This window comes from Pygocentrus nattereri, chromosome 11 (assembly GCF_015220715.1).
Source record: "Pygocentrus nattereri isolate fPygNat1 chromosome 11, fPygNat1.pri, whole genome shotgun sequence".
Lineage (NCBI taxonomy): Eukaryota > Metazoa > Chordata > Actinopteri > Characiformes > Serrasalmidae > Pygocentrus > Pygocentrus nattereri.
In genome coordinates this window covers 10,365,950-10,384,173 of record NC_051221.1, presented here as the reverse complement: position 1 = coordinate 10,384,173, position 18,224 = coordinate 10,365,950, and the positions used below count along the sequence as shown (strand labels likewise).

The 18,224-nt window shown below is 40.8% G+C and overlaps 2 protein-coding genes across 2 annotated transcripts in view; both read right to left on the bottom strand.

Moving 5' to 3' along the window:
- The window catches only part of col22a1 (collagen, type XXII, alpha 1), a 125,697-nt gene extending 119,226 nt beyond the window's left edge, over nucleotides 1-6,471 (bottom strand). Inside the window, exons 1-2 of the mRNA XM_017715938.2 lie at nucleotides 6,319-6,471; nucleotides 1,055-1,195 (exon numbers count right to left, since the gene is read on the bottom strand). Coding sequence (XP_017571427.1) covers nucleotides 1,055-1,142 — 88 coding nt within the window. The 5' untranslated portion in view covers nucleotides 1,143-1,195; nucleotides 6,319-6,471. The remainder of the gene's footprint in view (nucleotides 1-1,054; nucleotides 1,196-6,318) is intronic.
- Nucleotides 6,472-13,396: 6,925 nt separating this feature from the next.
- On the bottom strand, nucleotides 13,397-17,980 carry LOC108438241. The gene is made up of 4 exons (XM_017715939.2): nucleotides 17,937-17,980; nucleotides 16,585-16,850; nucleotides 15,330-15,780; nucleotides 13,397-14,176 (listed from the first exon to the last, which is right to left on the bottom strand). Exons 1-4 carry the CDS (start codon nucleotides 17,976-17,978, stop codon nucleotides 13,871-13,873), a joined length of 1,065 nt encoding a protein of 354 aa, XP_017571428.1. The 5' UTR covers nucleotides 17,979-17,980; the 3' UTR covers nucleotides 13,397-13,870.
- Between the last annotated feature and the right edge of the window lie 244 nt (nucleotides 17,981-18,224).

Here is an 18,224-nt window from a genome sequence, read left to right as displayed (position 1 = left end):
TGAGTGATGTTTGTTTATTTGATGTTTGTGAATAAGTTCTTTAGAGGGCGGCGTTGAGTGACGTTTGTTTATTTGATGTTTGTGAATAAGTTCTTTAGAGGGCGGCGTTGAGTGATGTTTGTTTATTTGATGTTTGTTATTAAGTTCTTTAGAGGGCGGCGTTGAGTGACGTTTGTTTATTTGATGTTTGTTAATAAGTTCTTTAGAGGGCGGCGTTGAGTGATGTTTGTTTATTTGATGTTTGTTATTAAGTTCTTTAGAGGGCGGCGTTGAGTGACGTTTGTTTATTTGATGTTTGTTAATAAGTTCTTTAGAGGGCGGCGTTGAGTGACGTTTGTTTATTTGATGTTTGTTAATAAGTTCTTTAGAGGGCGGCGTTGAGTGACGTTTGTTTATTTGATGTTTGTGAATAAGTTCTTTAGAGGGCGGCGTTGAGTGACGTTTGTTTATTTGATGTTTGTTAATAAGTTCTTTAGAGGGCGGCGTTGAGTGACGTTTGTTTATTTGATGTTTGTTAATAAGTTCTTTAGAGGGCGGCGTTGAGTGACGTTTGTTTATTTGTCGTTTGTTAATAAGTTCTTTAGAGGGCGGCGTTGAGTGACGTTTGTTTATTTGATGTTTGTTAATAAGTTCTTTAGAGGGCGGCGTTGAGTGACGTTTGTTTATTTGATGTTTGTTAATAAGTTCTTTAGAGGGTGGTGTTGAGTAACATTTGTTTATTTGTCGTTTGTTAATAAGTTCTTTAGAGGGCGGCATTGAGTGACGTTTGTTTATTTGATGTTTGTTAATAAGTTCTTTCGAGGGCAGCGTTGAGTGACGTTTGTTTATTTGTCGTTTGTTAATAAGTTCTTTAGAGGGCGGCGTTGAGTGACGTTTGTTTATTTGTCGTTTGTTAATAAGTTCTTTAGAGAGTGGCGTTGAGTGACGTTTGTTTATTTGATGTACATCAATTACACTTTTAAAGGAATGTGAGTGACATTAGTTTAGTCCATTTTCATTAAAAACACCTTTAGATGGCGAAAGTAAGTCAGTATATGAATTCTGTTGATCTTACCTGCCCTCTGACCCTCAACCCCATCACTGTACAACGTCAGGGCTATAATGGTCAGGACCAGAGCGATCCTGAACCCAAATCTCGGCATCTCTGATCCTCTTCTGTGCACGTTAGGCTGTGATGATCATCAATTGTCCAATCCTGTGGAGACATCAAATTGGCTGGGATTACCCTGAATTCCCCTCACTGCTGTCTCAGAGTAACTGAGCCTATATTGGGTTATGCTGGGCGGTAACAGATGTGAAGCAGGGTATTTGTCTTGGCGAAGCACTGCATGTTGGGAAATACAATGAAAAATATTTGGCTTAGTAAGACATTAAAGAATCAGGTTTGGTTCTTCATGATAAAAACCATGAAGGGAAATCGCAGTCATAAATATGGTTGATCTTATCTCCTTCAGTTTTCATACTTGATCCACAATTTGGGGGCAGTCGTGGGCTGGAGGTTAGGGATCCAGCCTTGTGACTGGAAGGTCGCCGGTTCGATCCCCAGAACCGACAGCACATGACTGAGGTGTCCTTGAGCAAGACACCTAACCCCCAACTGCTCCCCGGGCGCTGCGGATTGGGCTGCCCACCGCTCTGGGTAAGTGTGCTCACTGCCCCTTAGTGTGTGTGTGCTCACTAGAGTGTATGTGGTGTTTCACTTCACAGATGGGTTAAATGCGGAGGTGAAATTTCCCCATTGTGGGACTAATAAGGGTCTCTTAATCTTAATTTCCTTCGCTGAGTGTTGGAAAGTGTGTGGGATGGGACACATGGTCATACAGAAACATTGTGTTTTCATTGCTCGTGTGTGAGAGTGCAATAGGGACACTCATACTCACACTCATAGATGCTGGAAGTAGGAAAACGTATCTAAAAGTTCTGACATCCCACAAAGTATAGAAAGTAGCAAGTGACAAAACAAAGTTTCATGTTTCAATTCATTCCCCAGTTGACTGAAGCTGAAACAGAGGCACTGCTGACTCACTCCCCTCCCTGAGCACTGTGAAATGGATGTTTTGCTGGAAGTTTTTGATTTAGCGAAGGAGAGAAGGCCTCTGGAGCGCACTGCCGTTCAGCAGGCACCAGCAGGAAACACTGAATTATGGACCAGAGAGCTGTGATGATGTGGCAAAGGCCTCATGTCCACTTCGAACAACCAACACCCGCTAGTTACACCAGCAAGACTATCCACACAGAAATCTGATATAAGGCAAAAAAATGTTGTTGTCGGAAGAAAAACTTGTATCTCCAAAATTGTAACTTTACAGGAGAAGGAAAAAACATACTTTACTTTTAATGTAAATCAATGGAACCAGACAGATTTCCAAGTCATTTTGGGTCGTTTCTGTGGGTCCATTCATCATGAAATTTATATATCATGTAAAGGGAAACGGGCATTTTTAAATTATGTAAAAAACTGAAAAACATCAAAAATGGAGATACAAAGTTTTCTACCAATAACATCGATATGTATTTCAAAGATATGACATATTAACACTTCACATGAAGCGTGTCTATTACAGCCATTTAACCCCAACAGAGCTACGCTTCAGATAAATAATGGCTTCCTCAACAATATATAGACTGTTGAATTAACTATTTGACACAATACAATTTTAAAGAAGACAGTGTAGAAAGGAGAAATAATAACAAAGTGAAAAAAAGTGAAAGAAGTTGAAAGTATAGGCAAAATGTGTCAAAGTGTCAGAACACAATGACCAAAGGGGGTAAAGTGAGGTCAATTTTATTTTGACTCTCCCAAAATTAGGCGTCTTTTTAATTAGTTTATATATATATATATATATATATATATATATATATATATATATATATATATATATGTAGCATGTAGAGGTGGTCAAGACAACTTGCTGAAGTGCAGGCCAAGCATCAGAATGGGGAAGAAATAGGATTTAAGGGACTTTGAACGTGCCGTGGTTGTTGGTACCAGACGGGCTGGTCTGAGTATTTCAGAAACTGCTGATCTACTGGGATTTTCACGCTCAAACATCTCTAGGGTTTACAGAGAACGGTCCAAAAAAGAGGGAATATCCAGTGAGCGGTCAGTTGTGTGGACGAAAATACCTTGTTGGTGTGAGAGGTCAGAGGAGAATGGACAGACTGGTTCCAGATGATAGAAAGGCAACAGGAACTCAAATAACCAACCAAAATCTCTGAGGAACGTTTCCAGCACCTTGTTGAAAGTGTGCCATGAAGAATTAAGGCAGTTCTGAAGGCAAAGAGGGTCCAACCTTTTACTAGGCCTTTTTACTGTACCTAATAAAATGGCCAGTGAGTGTATGATCCATATATGTGCCATATTTGATATTTGCATTACTGTTTACAGCTTATATACACATGTTTTATAATGTATGCCTGACTCTCTATGATATACGTGCACATATGACCACATATCAGATTTCTGTTTGGAAGGCACTAGTGTTTGTGTGCTAGCATGAGTTTGCTAATTCTGTTGAGGCTAAATAGCAACTGTGCTAGCATAATTACACAGTGAAAATAGCTAAGCTAATCTTACCGCTCTGGTTTATCTCCTCCACTCATTTCATTCGGTTAGCTAGCTAGATGGTTAGTGAGCTTTCATTCTTTCCACCATTTCATTTCATCCGTCTCCATTTGCTAGTTCTGTTGAGGCTAAGTAGCCACTGCGCTAGCATAGTTACACTGTTAAATAGCTAAGCTAATCGTACAGCTCTGGTTTATCTCTTCATATTTATTTATTTTAGTTAGCTAGCTGGTTGGTTGGTGAGTTATTAGACTTGCTTTCAGTTTTTCCACCGTGTATTTCATCCAAATGCACTGTGTCTCACCCGGGAGAGTTAGCTAACCCTGCTTTTGCTCCTGAGCATCTGAAACGAGTGAACAGCCACATTTAGAACAGGTCCTTCTCACTTTTCTTAGAGATCACCAACGCATGCTGGGTCCACTTCAACTATAACCCATGATTTTAAGCACTAAACAACCATTTATAAACTTTGAGGTCTGCAGAGTCTAAATAGTGCTGTTTTCTGTGCCTGAAACATCACTACTGATTCATATAGGGTTGCTTTCCCAAACATGGATTAGACCTTGTCGTAGACTAAACTGCAGTGCCAATGCAAATTCTCTTTAGTCTTAGATTAGCGCTAATCTGGCTCTTTGAGACTGGCCCATAGAGTTGTTGTTGTTGTTAGTAGAGAAGCTGAATTTCCATAAAACCTTTATTTATGGTGACTGACCCTTATATCATGCCTTATATTGACGGTAGGCTTTGTGATAGTGAATGAAACTGTAGGCCACAGTTGGTTCCATACAAATCCATGCTGTAATAATTGAAACTAATGAAGACTGTGTTATTACTGTGACTCTGCTCCGGCTCTGGCTGGGTTGATTGATAAAATGGTAGCATTTAAAATTATGACACAGACTGTTCTATGATTAGAAAGGGAGAGGGGGAAAACAAAACTCTCTCTCTGTGTTTAATCACACGAGAAGCACTCACTGTTTGTGTAAGTCAACACCCAATCCTGTTTCCCTGGGTCTGCTGGTCAAAAACAGTGGCTGTTCAGCAGATGTAGTCCATATAAAGTCGTACAACCCAAAACGACATGAATGTTACAGTTGTGGACCTTAAAAAGGTTGAATAGGAACTTTGTCCATAAATAGATGCTTGTATATTGAATAGTGCACAGAATTCTATTTACGTACTGGCCTAAAGTCTCAAACAGTTGACTTAGTACCTCAAAATAATGACCACTTTTTTTCAAAATATTGATTTAGCATTGAAAAATAATGACTTCTTTTCTAAAATAAATTGATTTATTTTCTCAAAATGTCAAAATAATAATTTATTTGCTTGAAATACAGAGTTAATGTCTCATTTTCTTGAGATTTTGACATACTATATCAAAATTATGAGGTGCTATATAAGTGGCTATATAAGTAATTACTTATATATTATATAAGAGTTTATTTTCACACAGTACGTCATTATTCCAATATTGTAAATCAATATTTTAAGAATGTATAAGTATATAAGTAATTATATATAATTTTGAGAAACTAATTCATTTTTCCAAGCTAATTAGTCAATATTTCAAGATAATAAATTTAATATTTTCTGAAAAAAATGTTTTTTAGAGATACAAAGTCAATATTTTGAGAAAATATGTAATTTATGTAAGATACTAAGTCAGTGTCTGCGAATGTTATATCTTTGAGATACTAAGTACATATTTTTTAAAAGTCAATATTTAAAAAAAAATATATTTTTTCAAGATGCTAAGTCAATATTTTGAGAATGTAAGTCATTTGTTTAAGACACTAAGTCAGTGTTTTGAGAAAGTAACTTGTTTGAGATATAAAGTCAAATTTTTTTCAAGACAATAAGTCAGCATTTTGAGAAAACAAGTCACTTATTTGAGATACTAAGTCAATATTTTAATTAAAAAATGATAATTTAAGATACTAATTCAGTATTTTGAGAAAGTAAATTGTCACTTATTATTAGATATTAACTGAGAGATACTAACACTGAGAGAAAACGTGATTACATTGAGATAGTAAGTCAATATTTAGACTTACTGCTATCAGAAAGAGAGAAGCAGAAAAAAACATAGATGATTTTTCTTTTCTATCCCGGCAGGAATGGATTTTGGATTTTGAATCCCAGAACTGAAAGCAGGCAGGCCCTTGGAGCTTCAGGCTATGTACCACCATGGTGTCCTTGAAGAAAACACCCATAGCTCTCGTACCCTCCAGTCTCCAGTCCACTATACCTACACACTGGACAATGCATGGTCCATTCTGATATTTCAATAATCACATCAAACGCCACAGTGAAATCACAAGCAGCTGAATAAGAATGAAAGACTTCCACCACTGTAGGTGTATTTCCAGACCGGATGTGTCGGCTAAGCCACTGGAGACCCAGCCAGGGGCCAAACTGAGGGCCAAAATCCAAAGACCCTCAATATGATAGGCCTGGGAGTGAAGGGTAGATGAAGAAACCAGACTCTCCACTCTATCACTGCCTCAGATGGAGAAAACAGCTTCCCCTTTTCAAAAGCGTGCCAGAAAAAAAAAAGAAAAGAGAAGAAGGTGGAGAGGATCTGTGGCTGGTGGAGCTTCACGAACATCTAGAAAGTTGACAGGCTTCCAGCAACTCCAAACAACCAAGAAATATGGCAACCATTGACCATGGTGGCATTAAACTGACCAGAAGATGTCACAAATGGGAAAGCACTGAGAATATATGAAGAAATCTCCATCCATTCTTACCTGTCAGTCCTCAGTGGAGACCCTGCCGCCCTCATAAACACAGACTCTCTCTCCTGTCAACATCAATACAGCATCTTGGGATAAAGAACCACTACAGGTGTAAAAACACCCCCACTCTGACCCCTGCAGTAATCCGGAGAGCTGGAAGGCAGAGTGGAGTAGGAGCAGTGGTGGAGTTGGTCTGTGAGGGAGTGAGCTTGACTCTGCTGGAAGGTGGGAGGGGTTGGAACTGCTGTTTAGAGTGTTGGGTTTCAGTGGGGATGAGGTGGTTGGGTGTGCAACCCTGCCCTGCCCTTCCCTGCCCAACAGACATCAAAAAAGGGGACTGACGGACCTCGCCAATTATAGACCGACCCTTCTCGGATATTTCTGTCGCTCTTTTCCTTCTCATCCTTCACTCTCATTCTTTCTGTCCCTCTCTACCTCCACGTGTTGCTATTCTCCCTCTCTTCTTGGCTTCCCTGGTCTGCCTTACCCAACCACAGGGGTAAACCACCCAGGACCTGCCCCAGTCCTGCTGTGGTGCGTGGGATGCTTAGAAACAGTAATTCTGAAGGACTCACTGAAAAAGTGATGCGTTGAGTCACGGCATCCACATCAGTGAAATATAGCATTTACACACGTGTTTCAAAATGGAAGTCAACACTGGATTGATATCACGTCTTTTGTTAATGTAGCAACAATGTGCATTTGTCCAATTACTTTGAAGCCCCTAAAAATGGGCAGAATTGTGCGAAAATGGTGGAAATCCACACCATTCAGCCAATTTGCATGTAAATCTGCTCTCTGACCTCATGTTGAAGCCTAATTTTAATTTAATTTCAGCTGTGGCTATATGCTCTGGCTGACCGCTAAAATAAAAGTTTTGTTTATGGACTGTAATGTTCAACCAATTAGTTCACGCTTAGAAAAAAAAAATAATAATAAATGAAGTTTTCAGACCTTAGATATTTACAAGGATTATGGTGGAATCTATTGAAACTCAAGGTAACAATTGAAATGGCAATAAATTAAGTATATGCAAAATCAGTGCTTTTTATTGGCCGGTTTCTGTCCCAAATCTTGAATAACATTTAAAATTTTCTTTGTGTATTTTTTATGTTTTTTTTCTTTTAAAATGGAGTGGAAAGATTTAGATTTATCATGAGTTTTATTTTTAAGTAAAAATTGAAAAAAAAATTTTAAATGCTATCCCACATTTTCATGTCACTACCAAAACACAGTTTTAATCTATAGGTGGAGCCTTATTTTAGCCACACCCCCTGCATTTTAGAGCAGGAAATGAGACTTCATCCATGTCCCTCATGGTGAGCAGTCTGTGTCCAAAAGTCTTAAAATCAGTGTGGAACATTAAGGATTGTCACTACTGAAACACACTTTTTTTTAATTGAGTAAGATTTTTGTGTTTTAATGAAAAATATGATGGTTTTTGTGTGAACAGCTGTTCAAAGCTGTGTTTGCTGGTCATGTACTGGCTAGTATTTTTGAGTTCTGCTCAAAAATGAGCTAAAATTGTGAGTAATGAAACCGTCACTACTGAAACACCTGCTGAAGTTTGGGTAGTGTTGGGATTGTTTCAGTGGGGACAACATAGAATGTTCAACCATTAACGTATAATGAAAGTCGTCTCCAGGAGTCATGTCACTGGTGTTACTGCATAACAAAAAAACTTTTTTTTTTTAAATAAAATGTCACACTGATGACATCACTCGACTTCCTTTTACCTGGACATGGTTGAGTCCACTGTGTCCGTTCAGTTATCAGAGATTTTCTCAATTAGCTCATGATTTCGTATGAAGCCTTTAGCTGAAGTCAATGCTGTAACCTACTTTTTTCTTAGGTAACTGTGAAAAAAATGTAATACAAATGGATTAAATGACATATTTGGGTGGATGTTCCATGATTGACAGCATGTGGTTTGATTCTCTGCAACAGCCGTTTTGTAAAATGCATGTTTCATCGAAAGCGTCACTGGGGTTACCTTTATTATGTGTAACAACAGTGATGGTCAGTAACACCAGTGACACCTATGGGCAGATAAAAAAGTGGTCATTTCTGTTGAATGACCTTTATCAGAGATCAACATCTGTTTTCTTTAAAAAAAACAACAACAAAAAAATTACTTTTTAATTTTATTTTTAGGGGTGCTAGGACTCAATTTAGGGGTACGTGAGTGCCCCTAAAAAGACACTAGACATGCTAGACAACTGTTCACCTTGACACATGGTTCCCCAAAATGACAGGACACTTACGACTTTCTCTTTGTGTCTCACAGCTGTGGAGATGCCACACGTCCCAGTTGAGTGGAGCGGTGAGGAATGTGGAGTAATGATGACTTGCATGGCTCTGGGGAATCGCAGGGCTTATTTGAGTGGATTAGTAGATTAACTAAAATAATGCTTTTGGGGGCTTTCTTTCACATGTTCTTTACAACCACCTTTGGTTTTTGTTTTGCCCACATCTTCCAGAAAGATCCTGACAGACAAGGTCTTTGACTTTTCCAGCATGATTTATGTGCATTTGGATCATGCTGTAAAGACAAATGACCTGGACAGTGTTTTTTCATGGAAGCGTTCCTTCAAGAAGCAACTTCGTTTCAGGTTCTCTTGGGTTTGACCCTGTCTAACTTTCTTGTTCCCCAAAACATGCAACAAGCCAGATTTCCTCTGTGTACTGCTCCATACACTCCCTATCCTTTCTTTCTCTCTCTCTCTCTCTCTCTCTCTCTCTCTCTCTCTCTCTCTCTCTCTCTGCCCCAGTCTACATGCTTCCTCTAAACCTGTAATTGTTTTCACAGGCCTCATACACACATAAAGTACTGTGTAAATGTCAGAGACCACCAGTCTTCATTCTATTTCTAGCCAAAACTATCAATAATTACAAGTCAATTCATTTTCAGCATATATTTCTGGCTAGATTAGATATAAGATTACCCACTTGCATTAAACAGAAGTCTTAAAAATGGAAATTTCCAAAACTGGAGTTCCACAGAAGATGGACCTCCTATCAACCACCTGGAAGACCTGGTCGACACCAACATTGCCCCCATCAGATAAACAGCACTTAAAGCTTTCATCTCTGAGAGAGATGAGAAAATCAAGCTGCTTCAGATCTGAAAACATCCACAGGTGTTTCTGTCCATCCTTCCACTGTGAGAAGACCACTCAGCGCTATGGGTCTGAAAGGATGTGTAGCTGTTCAAGAAGAACCTCACTGAGAAAAGGAGACGGACACATCAAACAAAGAAGCTGAATGATGGATTGACCATCCCAGAGTCCAGACCTCAACACCATTGAATGGGTTTGATTACTTCGGAAGATCATCAACCAGCTTCTAAGACTGAACTGTGGAGGTGAGGAAAATGCAGGTTTATTAGAGAAACTGAAAGTGAGTCTCCTGAAAAGAGTGGAAGCTGGAATAAAGATAAAGAGTGGACATTAAAATACACATTTAAAATACACAAAAAGAAAAGAGAAGAAGGTGGAGAGGATCTGTGGAAAATGTGTATATTAGTTTTTTTCCCTGTTGCTGAATAATGAATAGCTTGGACTTACTGGCACAGAAAAGTATCAAGTTTAGGAAATCTACAGACGGCAGAAAAACGAGAATCTATTTCTAATGTCTACTGTTGTATTGAGGAGACCAAGGGGCCAATAGGTCAGGCTAACTTTAGTCCAGGGCTGTGTCCTGCCCTGTACAGGGGGTTGACGTTTCAGAACAGATGCTTCAGATGTGGTCATTAGTCTCTGGCAATGTTTCATGGTTTCTCTTCTTAATACACGTGACTCAACTCCTGAAAGGCTTTACAAGAAGTTGGTGATTTGACTGTAAAAGCAGATTAAATTGTTTAGGACAGAGAGTCATTTCTGTTCTCTGTACATTATGTTCATGTGGATTTGGCACATTTTCCTATTAACATTTATAGTGCCACTTACTGTCTACTTAAGACAGATAGATTATTAACATACTATTAACATTTACAGCTCCACGTACCCTCTGCTTTACTCACTCACTGGTCCCTTTATTAGAACCCCTTACCTTGTACTTCCACTTTCTGGACACTTCATAAGCTCTCCCAGCCTTATAGGTCCACTACAGTGGTGAAGAATTACAGACTGTAACTCATCTGTTGCTGCAAAGTTTATCAGCCTACCTTATTCACCATTGATCAGTTTCTGAATACAAGACCACAGTTATCTAGACATTATTTGGGTGGTGGTCCATTGGTGGTGTTCATGTTAGTGTTAAGGATGGTGTTCATGGTGACATTCATGATGGTATTCCTGGTGGTGTTCATATTGGTGTTCATGGTAATGTTAATGATGCTCATGGTGGTCCTAATGGTAATGTTCATGATGGTGTTTCTGATGGTGTTCATGATAGTGTTCAAGGTGGTGTTCATGATGGTATTCATTGTAGAGTTCATGGTGGTGTTCATGGTGCTGTTCATGATGGTGTTACTGGTGTTCATGGTAGTGTCCATGGTGGTGTTCCTGGTGGTGTTCATGGTAGACTTCATAGTGGTGTTCATGGTGGTGTCCATGGTGGTGTTCATCGTGGCGTTCATGGTGGTGTCCATGGTGGTGTTTGTGGTAGTGTTCATGGTTCCTAGTGGTGTTAATGGTAGACTTCATGGTGGTGTTCCTGGTGGTGTTAATGGTAGTGTTCATGATGGTGTCCCTGGTGGTGTTCATGATGGACTTACTGGTGGTGTTCATGGTGGTGTTCATGATAGTGTCCATGGTGGTGCTCATGGTAGTGTTCATGATGGAGTTACTAGTGGTGTTCATATTAGAATTAATGGTGGTGTTCATGGTGGTGTTCATATTAGAATTAATGGTGGTGTTCATGGTAGAATTCATAGTAGAGTTCATGGTAGAATTCATAGTAGAATTCATAGTGTCCTCGGAATACAGAGCATTTATTTCTCACACATTCATCATGAGAGAAAAACAGGCAGTGAAAAGAGTTCTACTTTTTATTTAAATTGCAAGACTATTTTAGTGCAAACCTGTGTCTGAATGCGCTACACATACTGTAATACTTTACCGACACTGTAGTAGAAGAGTAATAGAAAAGGGGCTGTTACATTGCTTATTGGCACCTGTTTGCTACTGAGATTAACAGTACTGCAAAGGTTGGAGGGGGAGTGTAAAGAGAGAAAATAATAGCAAGATAAATGATAAAAATGAAAATGAAAGATGACAAAGAATGGATGAGACAGAATGGTGTGGAAAAAGAGAAAGAGAAGGACAGAAAATGCAGAGTTAAACACCATATTTCCAAAAGTACACGCACATGAATTTGAGTAACATTCCGTTCTTAATCCATAGGGTTTAATATGATGTCAGCCCACCCTTTGCAGCTATAACAGCTTCAACTCTTCTGGAAAGGCTTTCCGCCAGGTTTAGGAGTGTGTTTATGGGAATTTTTGACCGTTTTTCCAGAAGCACATTTGTGAGGTCAGACACTGATGTTGGACGAGAAGGCCTGGCTCGCAGTCTTTGCTCTAATTCATGTTCTTCCACACCAAACTCGCTCATCCATGTCTTTATGGATCTTGCTTTGTGCATTGGTGCCATGCCCAAACTGTTCCCACAAAGTTGGGAGCATGAAATTGAAATCTCTTGGTGCTGAAGCATTAAGAGTTCCTTTCACTGGAACTAAGGGGCCGAGCCCAACTCCTGAAAAACAACCCCACACCATGATCCCCCCCTCCACCAAACTTTACACTTGGCACAATGCAGTCAGACAAGTACGGTTCTCCTGGCAACCGTCAAACCCAGACTCGTCCATAGGATTGCCAGACAGAGAAACGTGATTGGTCACTCCAGAGAACACGTCTCCACTGCTCTAGAGTCCAGTGGCGGCGCTTTACATCACTGCATTCCACGCTTTGCATTGCGCTTGGTGATGTAAGGCTTGGATGCAGCTGTTCGGCCATGGAAACCCATTCCATGAAGCTCTCTACGCTGTTCTTCAGCTAATCTGAAGGCCACATTTGGAAGTCTGTAGTGACTGACTCTGCAGAAAGACCTCTGCGCACTATGCGACTGAGAATCTGCTGACCCCGCTCTGTCATTTTTTTACGTGGCTGACCACTTTGTGGCTGAGTTGCTGTCGTTCCCAATCACCTCCACTTTGTTATAATACCACTGATAGTTGACTGTGGAATATTTAGTAGGGAGGAAATTTCACGACTGGACTTGCACAGGTGGCGTCCTGTCATGGTACCATGCTGGAATTCACTGAGCTCCTGAGAGCGACCCATTCTTTCACTAATGTCTGTAGAAGCAGTCTGCAGGTCTAGGGGCTCGGCTTTATACACCTGTGGCCCTGGAAGTGATTGAAACAACTGAATTGAATGATTTGGATGAGTGAGTGAACACTTTTGGATATATAATATAGTGTAGAAAGAAAAACAGAAAATTAAAACAACAAATAACAAGGTGGAATAGGGATGAGAAAAAATGAGGAAAGTCAAAATAGCCACGTTTATATGCTGACTGGTAATCCGTTAATAATCTGACTAGTAGTTCAGTTGGAATAGTCTAGTCCAATTGAGGCCATTCAGAATACAGTTTCTATCTGATTGTTCGAGGTGGATAATCCTGTAAATAATCTGTCAAACAAGAATAATATTAATAAATGTCTGTATCTGATTACATTCCCTATTGGAAAATTTAAGTCTTTAAGAAAATGTAAGTATTTAAGAAAATGTAATGTTCGTCACATCACAGTGAAAGTTTATTCCGTTCAACATAGCAAGAGCAAAAACTGGTCTGCAGAGGAGACAAAGTTTATGCTCTGATCTTTAAAAGACAGTGGTGGGACGGACATCCATTTTATGTGTCTCAGAACATGACGTCTTCCTGTCAGCTTTCTTTAGTAAGGACATGTTAAGGATGTTTTCCTGAGTCTGACATAATTTTAAAGCCATTAAAAAACTAGCACTGCTCACTGCTGCTCATCTCACTCTGACTGGACTCACGTGATGCTGGTTGTCACGTGAGAAGAAGATGAAAGAGTGGAAGAGACAGAAAGTAAGTTCCATCCATCCATCTATTTTCTAAGCCGCTTCTCCCTCAGAGTCATGGGAGGAAGTAAGTTAAAGAGCAAAAAAGAATATGAAAACAAAGAAATGGAGAGTGAAAGGTAGAAAGAAGAACTTGATTCTCAATAGAAAAGCATTGATTAACAGAATGGGACACTACAAAGGAACCGTATATGAGCCTAAGGTCACCGTGCCCAATGCCAGCTGTTAGCAAGAGGGATCTAAAGCCCCCCAGCATTGGGCTGTGGAGCTGTGTTCTCTGGAGTGATTGAGCTCCATCCAATACCATTAGGATGAGTTGGAGTGTCCAGAACGGACCATCTAACATCGGTGCCTGACCTCAACTAATGCTCTATAAAATCCTCACACCAATGGTCCAATATCTAGTGTAAAGCCTTTCCAGAAGAGTAGAGGCTGTTACTGCAGCAAAGGGGGAAAAGACTCCCTATTAATACCTTCATTTCGGAAAAGAAGTTCAGGGTCGAATGGTTTAAATGGTCACAGCGCAGCATCCTGGATGTCATACACAGCCACTCTCCTGCTGAACTTCCCAGCTGTCGGCTCCTCCACCCTGGACATCGCCATTATTCCCGGCTGATTCCGGCGAGAGGCATTCTCCAGCACTCTGCTGGCCTCTCTGAGGGCCTTCTCAGTGCTCCTCTGCCCCGGGCCTGTCCAGGCGAGGCCAGGCTTTCCCTCCTCAGCACATAATCCTCCTGTGGAGGAGCCAGATTTACTCTGATCCTCCTCCAGCCTCGGGGCCCTCCGCAGCCTCGGACGCCTTCTACAGCCTGTGTCCTGGACCTGAGATGACAAAGAGGATTGGCTGAAGTTCAACAGAAAATTCTACAGCATGGAATTTCAATATCACTGTATGCAAATATTTGAACACTGAAGCTGCAAATAATGTGAACATGAGTGAACACTCCTCTCCAGAGAACCAATTTAAATATGGCAGTTTAAAAAGGGAACTTGTAGAGAAGAAAATTTCCACTCTGTAATTTCTTCCGGGTTGTGCGCTCTCGAGCGAGTCCCAAAAAAAAAACAGGTTTAGAGGGAACATTTGGGGAAAGTCATTGTTTATAAATGCTTAAACATTTTAATGTGAAGTAATATAGTCTTTTCCTGAACACAGAACAGCATAAAGCATTTTAACACTACAGTTATATTTTTAACCGCTTTTAAATTCTAATTACAGGAGTTTAAAACGGGCCTCATGTACGCTCATGACGTAACTGAACAGCCAATGAGTTGCTCTGCTTTCCAACCAATCAGCACTCAGTAGCAGTAATGCAGCGTGCTGCTGCCCAAAACCCGTTTGTTGTAGAAAAAACGGAAACATACAGGTAAGTTTTCTTTGTTTTGCAGTGAAATACATCCTTCTACTTTCTAAAAATGATTAGAAGCTATTGTAACTTTTTGTTTTTAGCCATTTAGCTCCATTCACTCCCATTCATTGAGGACTCGCTCACTACAAACCCTTCAGTGTTCTGTAGTCATGCTTTTGATATAACGGGCGAAATAGGAATAGTCCGGCCTTGACATATAGCTGCTTTGGTTTAAGCTCTTTCTGCAGGCCCCCTAGTGGCTGTTCTGCTGGCAGCAATTTTCTGTAACTACAGCATTTCCACCTGTAATTCTGCTATCAGTACATCAGGGGTGCTGTGATATAAAATAGTCCACAAAATAGTTGATTTATTATCATCAACATTACACATCAGAGGACTCATTGTGACATTGTGACGCCTGGTTCCTATCAGCCCCACTGTAAAGACATCTGCGTCTGTAAGTTTCTCTACAGTGAACCACTTCACACCACACCACTGTTTGACTGTTCACAATGTGAATGACTGTTTACATCTCAAAGACTGAATTATGAAGAATATAAAATTGTCATATTTCTAACTCTCATTGCCTTTTATCTAGTAACGGTTTTGCAAAGCTGAGTTGAGCTCACCACAGGCAGTGCTGATTGGCCACAGGTCTGTTCGGAACAAGCTGATTGGCCAGTTTTCTGGTCTGCATGACTGGATTGTCCAGCAGGAGATACATGAGCATATTTGGCTGGAGGAACAGGATTTCTCTCCTTATGACCCGTCTCCTTCCCAACCGACCTATCATCATCACCCAGCTGGAGCTGATTGACAGGAAGAAGTGATCTGCCTGCTTTTTGTTGGAGCTTGTAAGGATTCACGATGGTGGTCAGTGGTGGTCGTGCAGGAGACTTTGCCACTCTGTCCGTCCCACAGGCCTTCACTTTCCTGGGGCGCGGCTGACACGGCTCAGCCCCCGCTGCCTCCAGCTTGCGCGTAGAAACCTTGGCCTCCTGCTGAACGCTGTGCATCTTCTTCCGCTGAGCCTCCTTCACCTCCAGGGGGAGCTCCAGGGGCGCCAGTTTCAGTGGACGCCTGTGACAGGAGTAGAAGAGTCGCTGAAGCAACAAGAATTTACAGCATCAACAAAGCAAAAATGTGAGAAGTCTAGGCAACTAGAAAGTATCTTAAATCCAGACAATCTATATGATCTTTCTCATTCTAAGACTGTTGTAAGGACAGTTTTCTGCCTATTTCTAGATGGTATAATAGATTGATCATTTTATGATCATTATAATTATTCTAATTATTAAAAAATGCAACAATTTTCTTGATCTTTAACTGATTTTTTTGACAGAATAAGTCCAAATTTTGAGATATTGTTATGATGTCAAGCCTGGGACAAAAGAAGAACCCATTTTGGTGCTATATAGAACCCCTTTCAAAAAAGGGATCTGTATGGAACCATATAAACCAAGTTCTCCATCAATCTGAAGAACCCCCTTATTATGTAAAGAACCTCTTCATCATGCAATTGGATCTTTGAGTGTTCATGGTTTTATATAGAACCACTTTCTTTACTGAAGAACCTCTGAAGAACCATCTTTTTTAAATATGTACCTAAGAAGAAATCCCAAATAAGAAGACATTGCTGAAGTTCAGAATCTTACACTGTTGGAAATAAAGGTACTGAGATGAACCCTTTGAAGAGTCCCACCCGACTAACAAGAGGGCACTGCCCCAGTGACAGTTTAGTACCTTTATTTCTGAGAGTGAAAACTGTGTAAGTGGGTTTTAAGAAAGAATTTCTACTTAAGAAGTTTGGTGAATAAAGCTTCATTCTCTTCAACACTCAGACTACTTTTCTATGATCTGCTCTGACACCAGCGTAGTATGAACCTTGGGGGGAAGTTCTCAGCCTCTCGCTGACTCTCCAGACCCTCCTCTGCTTCAGGCAGAGCAGCCGAGGAAGCGCAGGAGGATGATGAAGATGGCTTTAGTGGAACTGAAACGTTTTGGGCAGGTGCTGCTGACAGATGGAGGCCAGGTGTGAGTGAGAGTCTGTTGTTTTTGGAGAGCGGACGGACACTGGGGCTTCCTGGATGGATCATTGCGGCTTTGGCCCGGCAAGTCAACAAGAGCGGATCATCTGGATTGATCATGCCCTGCACGAGAGAAAGAGACGTCACTCAAACCCATCACTCCTGAGCCTTACAGGATTAACAGGAGTAACTCACACACTGATATTCACTGTCTGTCCACAAGTTTGTGGACACCTACTCATTCAGCGTTTCTTCTTAAACGAAGGGTGTTAACATTGAGTTTGTTCCTCCTTTGCTGCAGTCTTTACTCTAGATGTGGGAACACTGCTGTGAGGATTTGATTGAGCATTAATGAGGTCAGGTACTGATGTTGGATGATCACTTCTTGATCACTCAAACTGCCAAAGGTACTGGATGGAGCTCCATCGCTCCAGAGAACACAGCTCCACTGCTAAACAGCCCAATGCTGGGGGTTTTATACCCCTCTAGTGGACACTTGGCATTGGGCATGGTGACCTTAGGCTCATGTATAGGTGCTCTTAAACATGATCATGCAACACAAGACTGGACTATGTAGTAGAAACATGTCTACTCTAAATATAAACAGAACTGTACAAAAGTCCACCCTTCACTTCTTTAATTTCCAGCTATTAACTTATTCATTTTCAGGAGATATTTCTAAGGAGATCAGATATAATATAATCCAAATGCATAAATAAGGGTAAAGTTCACAGAAAAGTTTCTAAAGCTGAAAAAGCTCCAGAGAAATTGGGGCTCCTAACAACCACCTGGAAGACCTGGTTGACACCAACACTGTCCCCATCAGATAAACAGCACTTAAAGCTTTCATCTCTGAGAGGGAGGAGAAAATCAAGCTGCTTCAGATCTGAAAACATCCACAGGTGTTTCTGTCCATCCTTCCACTGTGAGAAGACCACTCAATGCTATGGGTCTGAATGGATGTGTAGCTGATCAAGAAGAACCTCACTGAGAAAAGGAGACGGACACATGAAACAAAGAAGCTGAAGAATGGGCTGACCACCCCAGAGTCCAGACCTCAACACCACTGAATGGGTTTGATTACTTCAGAAATTATCAACCACCTTCTGAACTTTGGAGGTGTGGAAAATGTCCCTGCATCTCTCAGAGGTGTAGATTAGTGAAGAGACCCAAAGTGCTCTGCATGTTTGGCATGAAGTGTGTACTCACAGCTGATGGCAGCGCGTCCTGCTTGTGGTTTTGCCGAATCATCATCTCAGGAGCTCCCGCAGAACACAATGACTCGGCAGAGACAGAGCAGAGAAACAGAGAGAGAGAGAGAGAGAGAGAGAGAGCGAGAGATGGGTGTAAACCAACAGCGTCACTAAATTACACTAAGATCATTACCTGGATTAGGGTCAGTGTGTGTGTGTGTGTGATCTCACCTGCTGTCACAGCAAGATTAACACACAGCACATCTCACTCTGCAGAAGATCTGTTGTAGCAATGCAGTCATGA

What these genes read in the sequence shown, in the direction of transcription:
- LOC108438241 (XM_017715939.2), bottom strand. Translation starts at nt 17,978, where the DNA reads ATGATTCGGCAAAACCACAAGCAGGACGCGCTGCCATCAGCT. An exon ending in AGGACGCGCTGCCATCAGCT is followed by an intron (nt 16,851 to 17,936) that starts GTGAGTACACAC and finishes TCTCTCGTGCAG; the next exon opens with GGCATGATCAATCCAGATGA. An exon ending in GCTGAGAACTTCCCCCCAAG is followed by an intron (nt 15,781 to 16,584) that starts GTTCATACTACG and finishes CTCCTGTCACAG; the next exon opens with GCGTCCACTGAAACTGGCGC.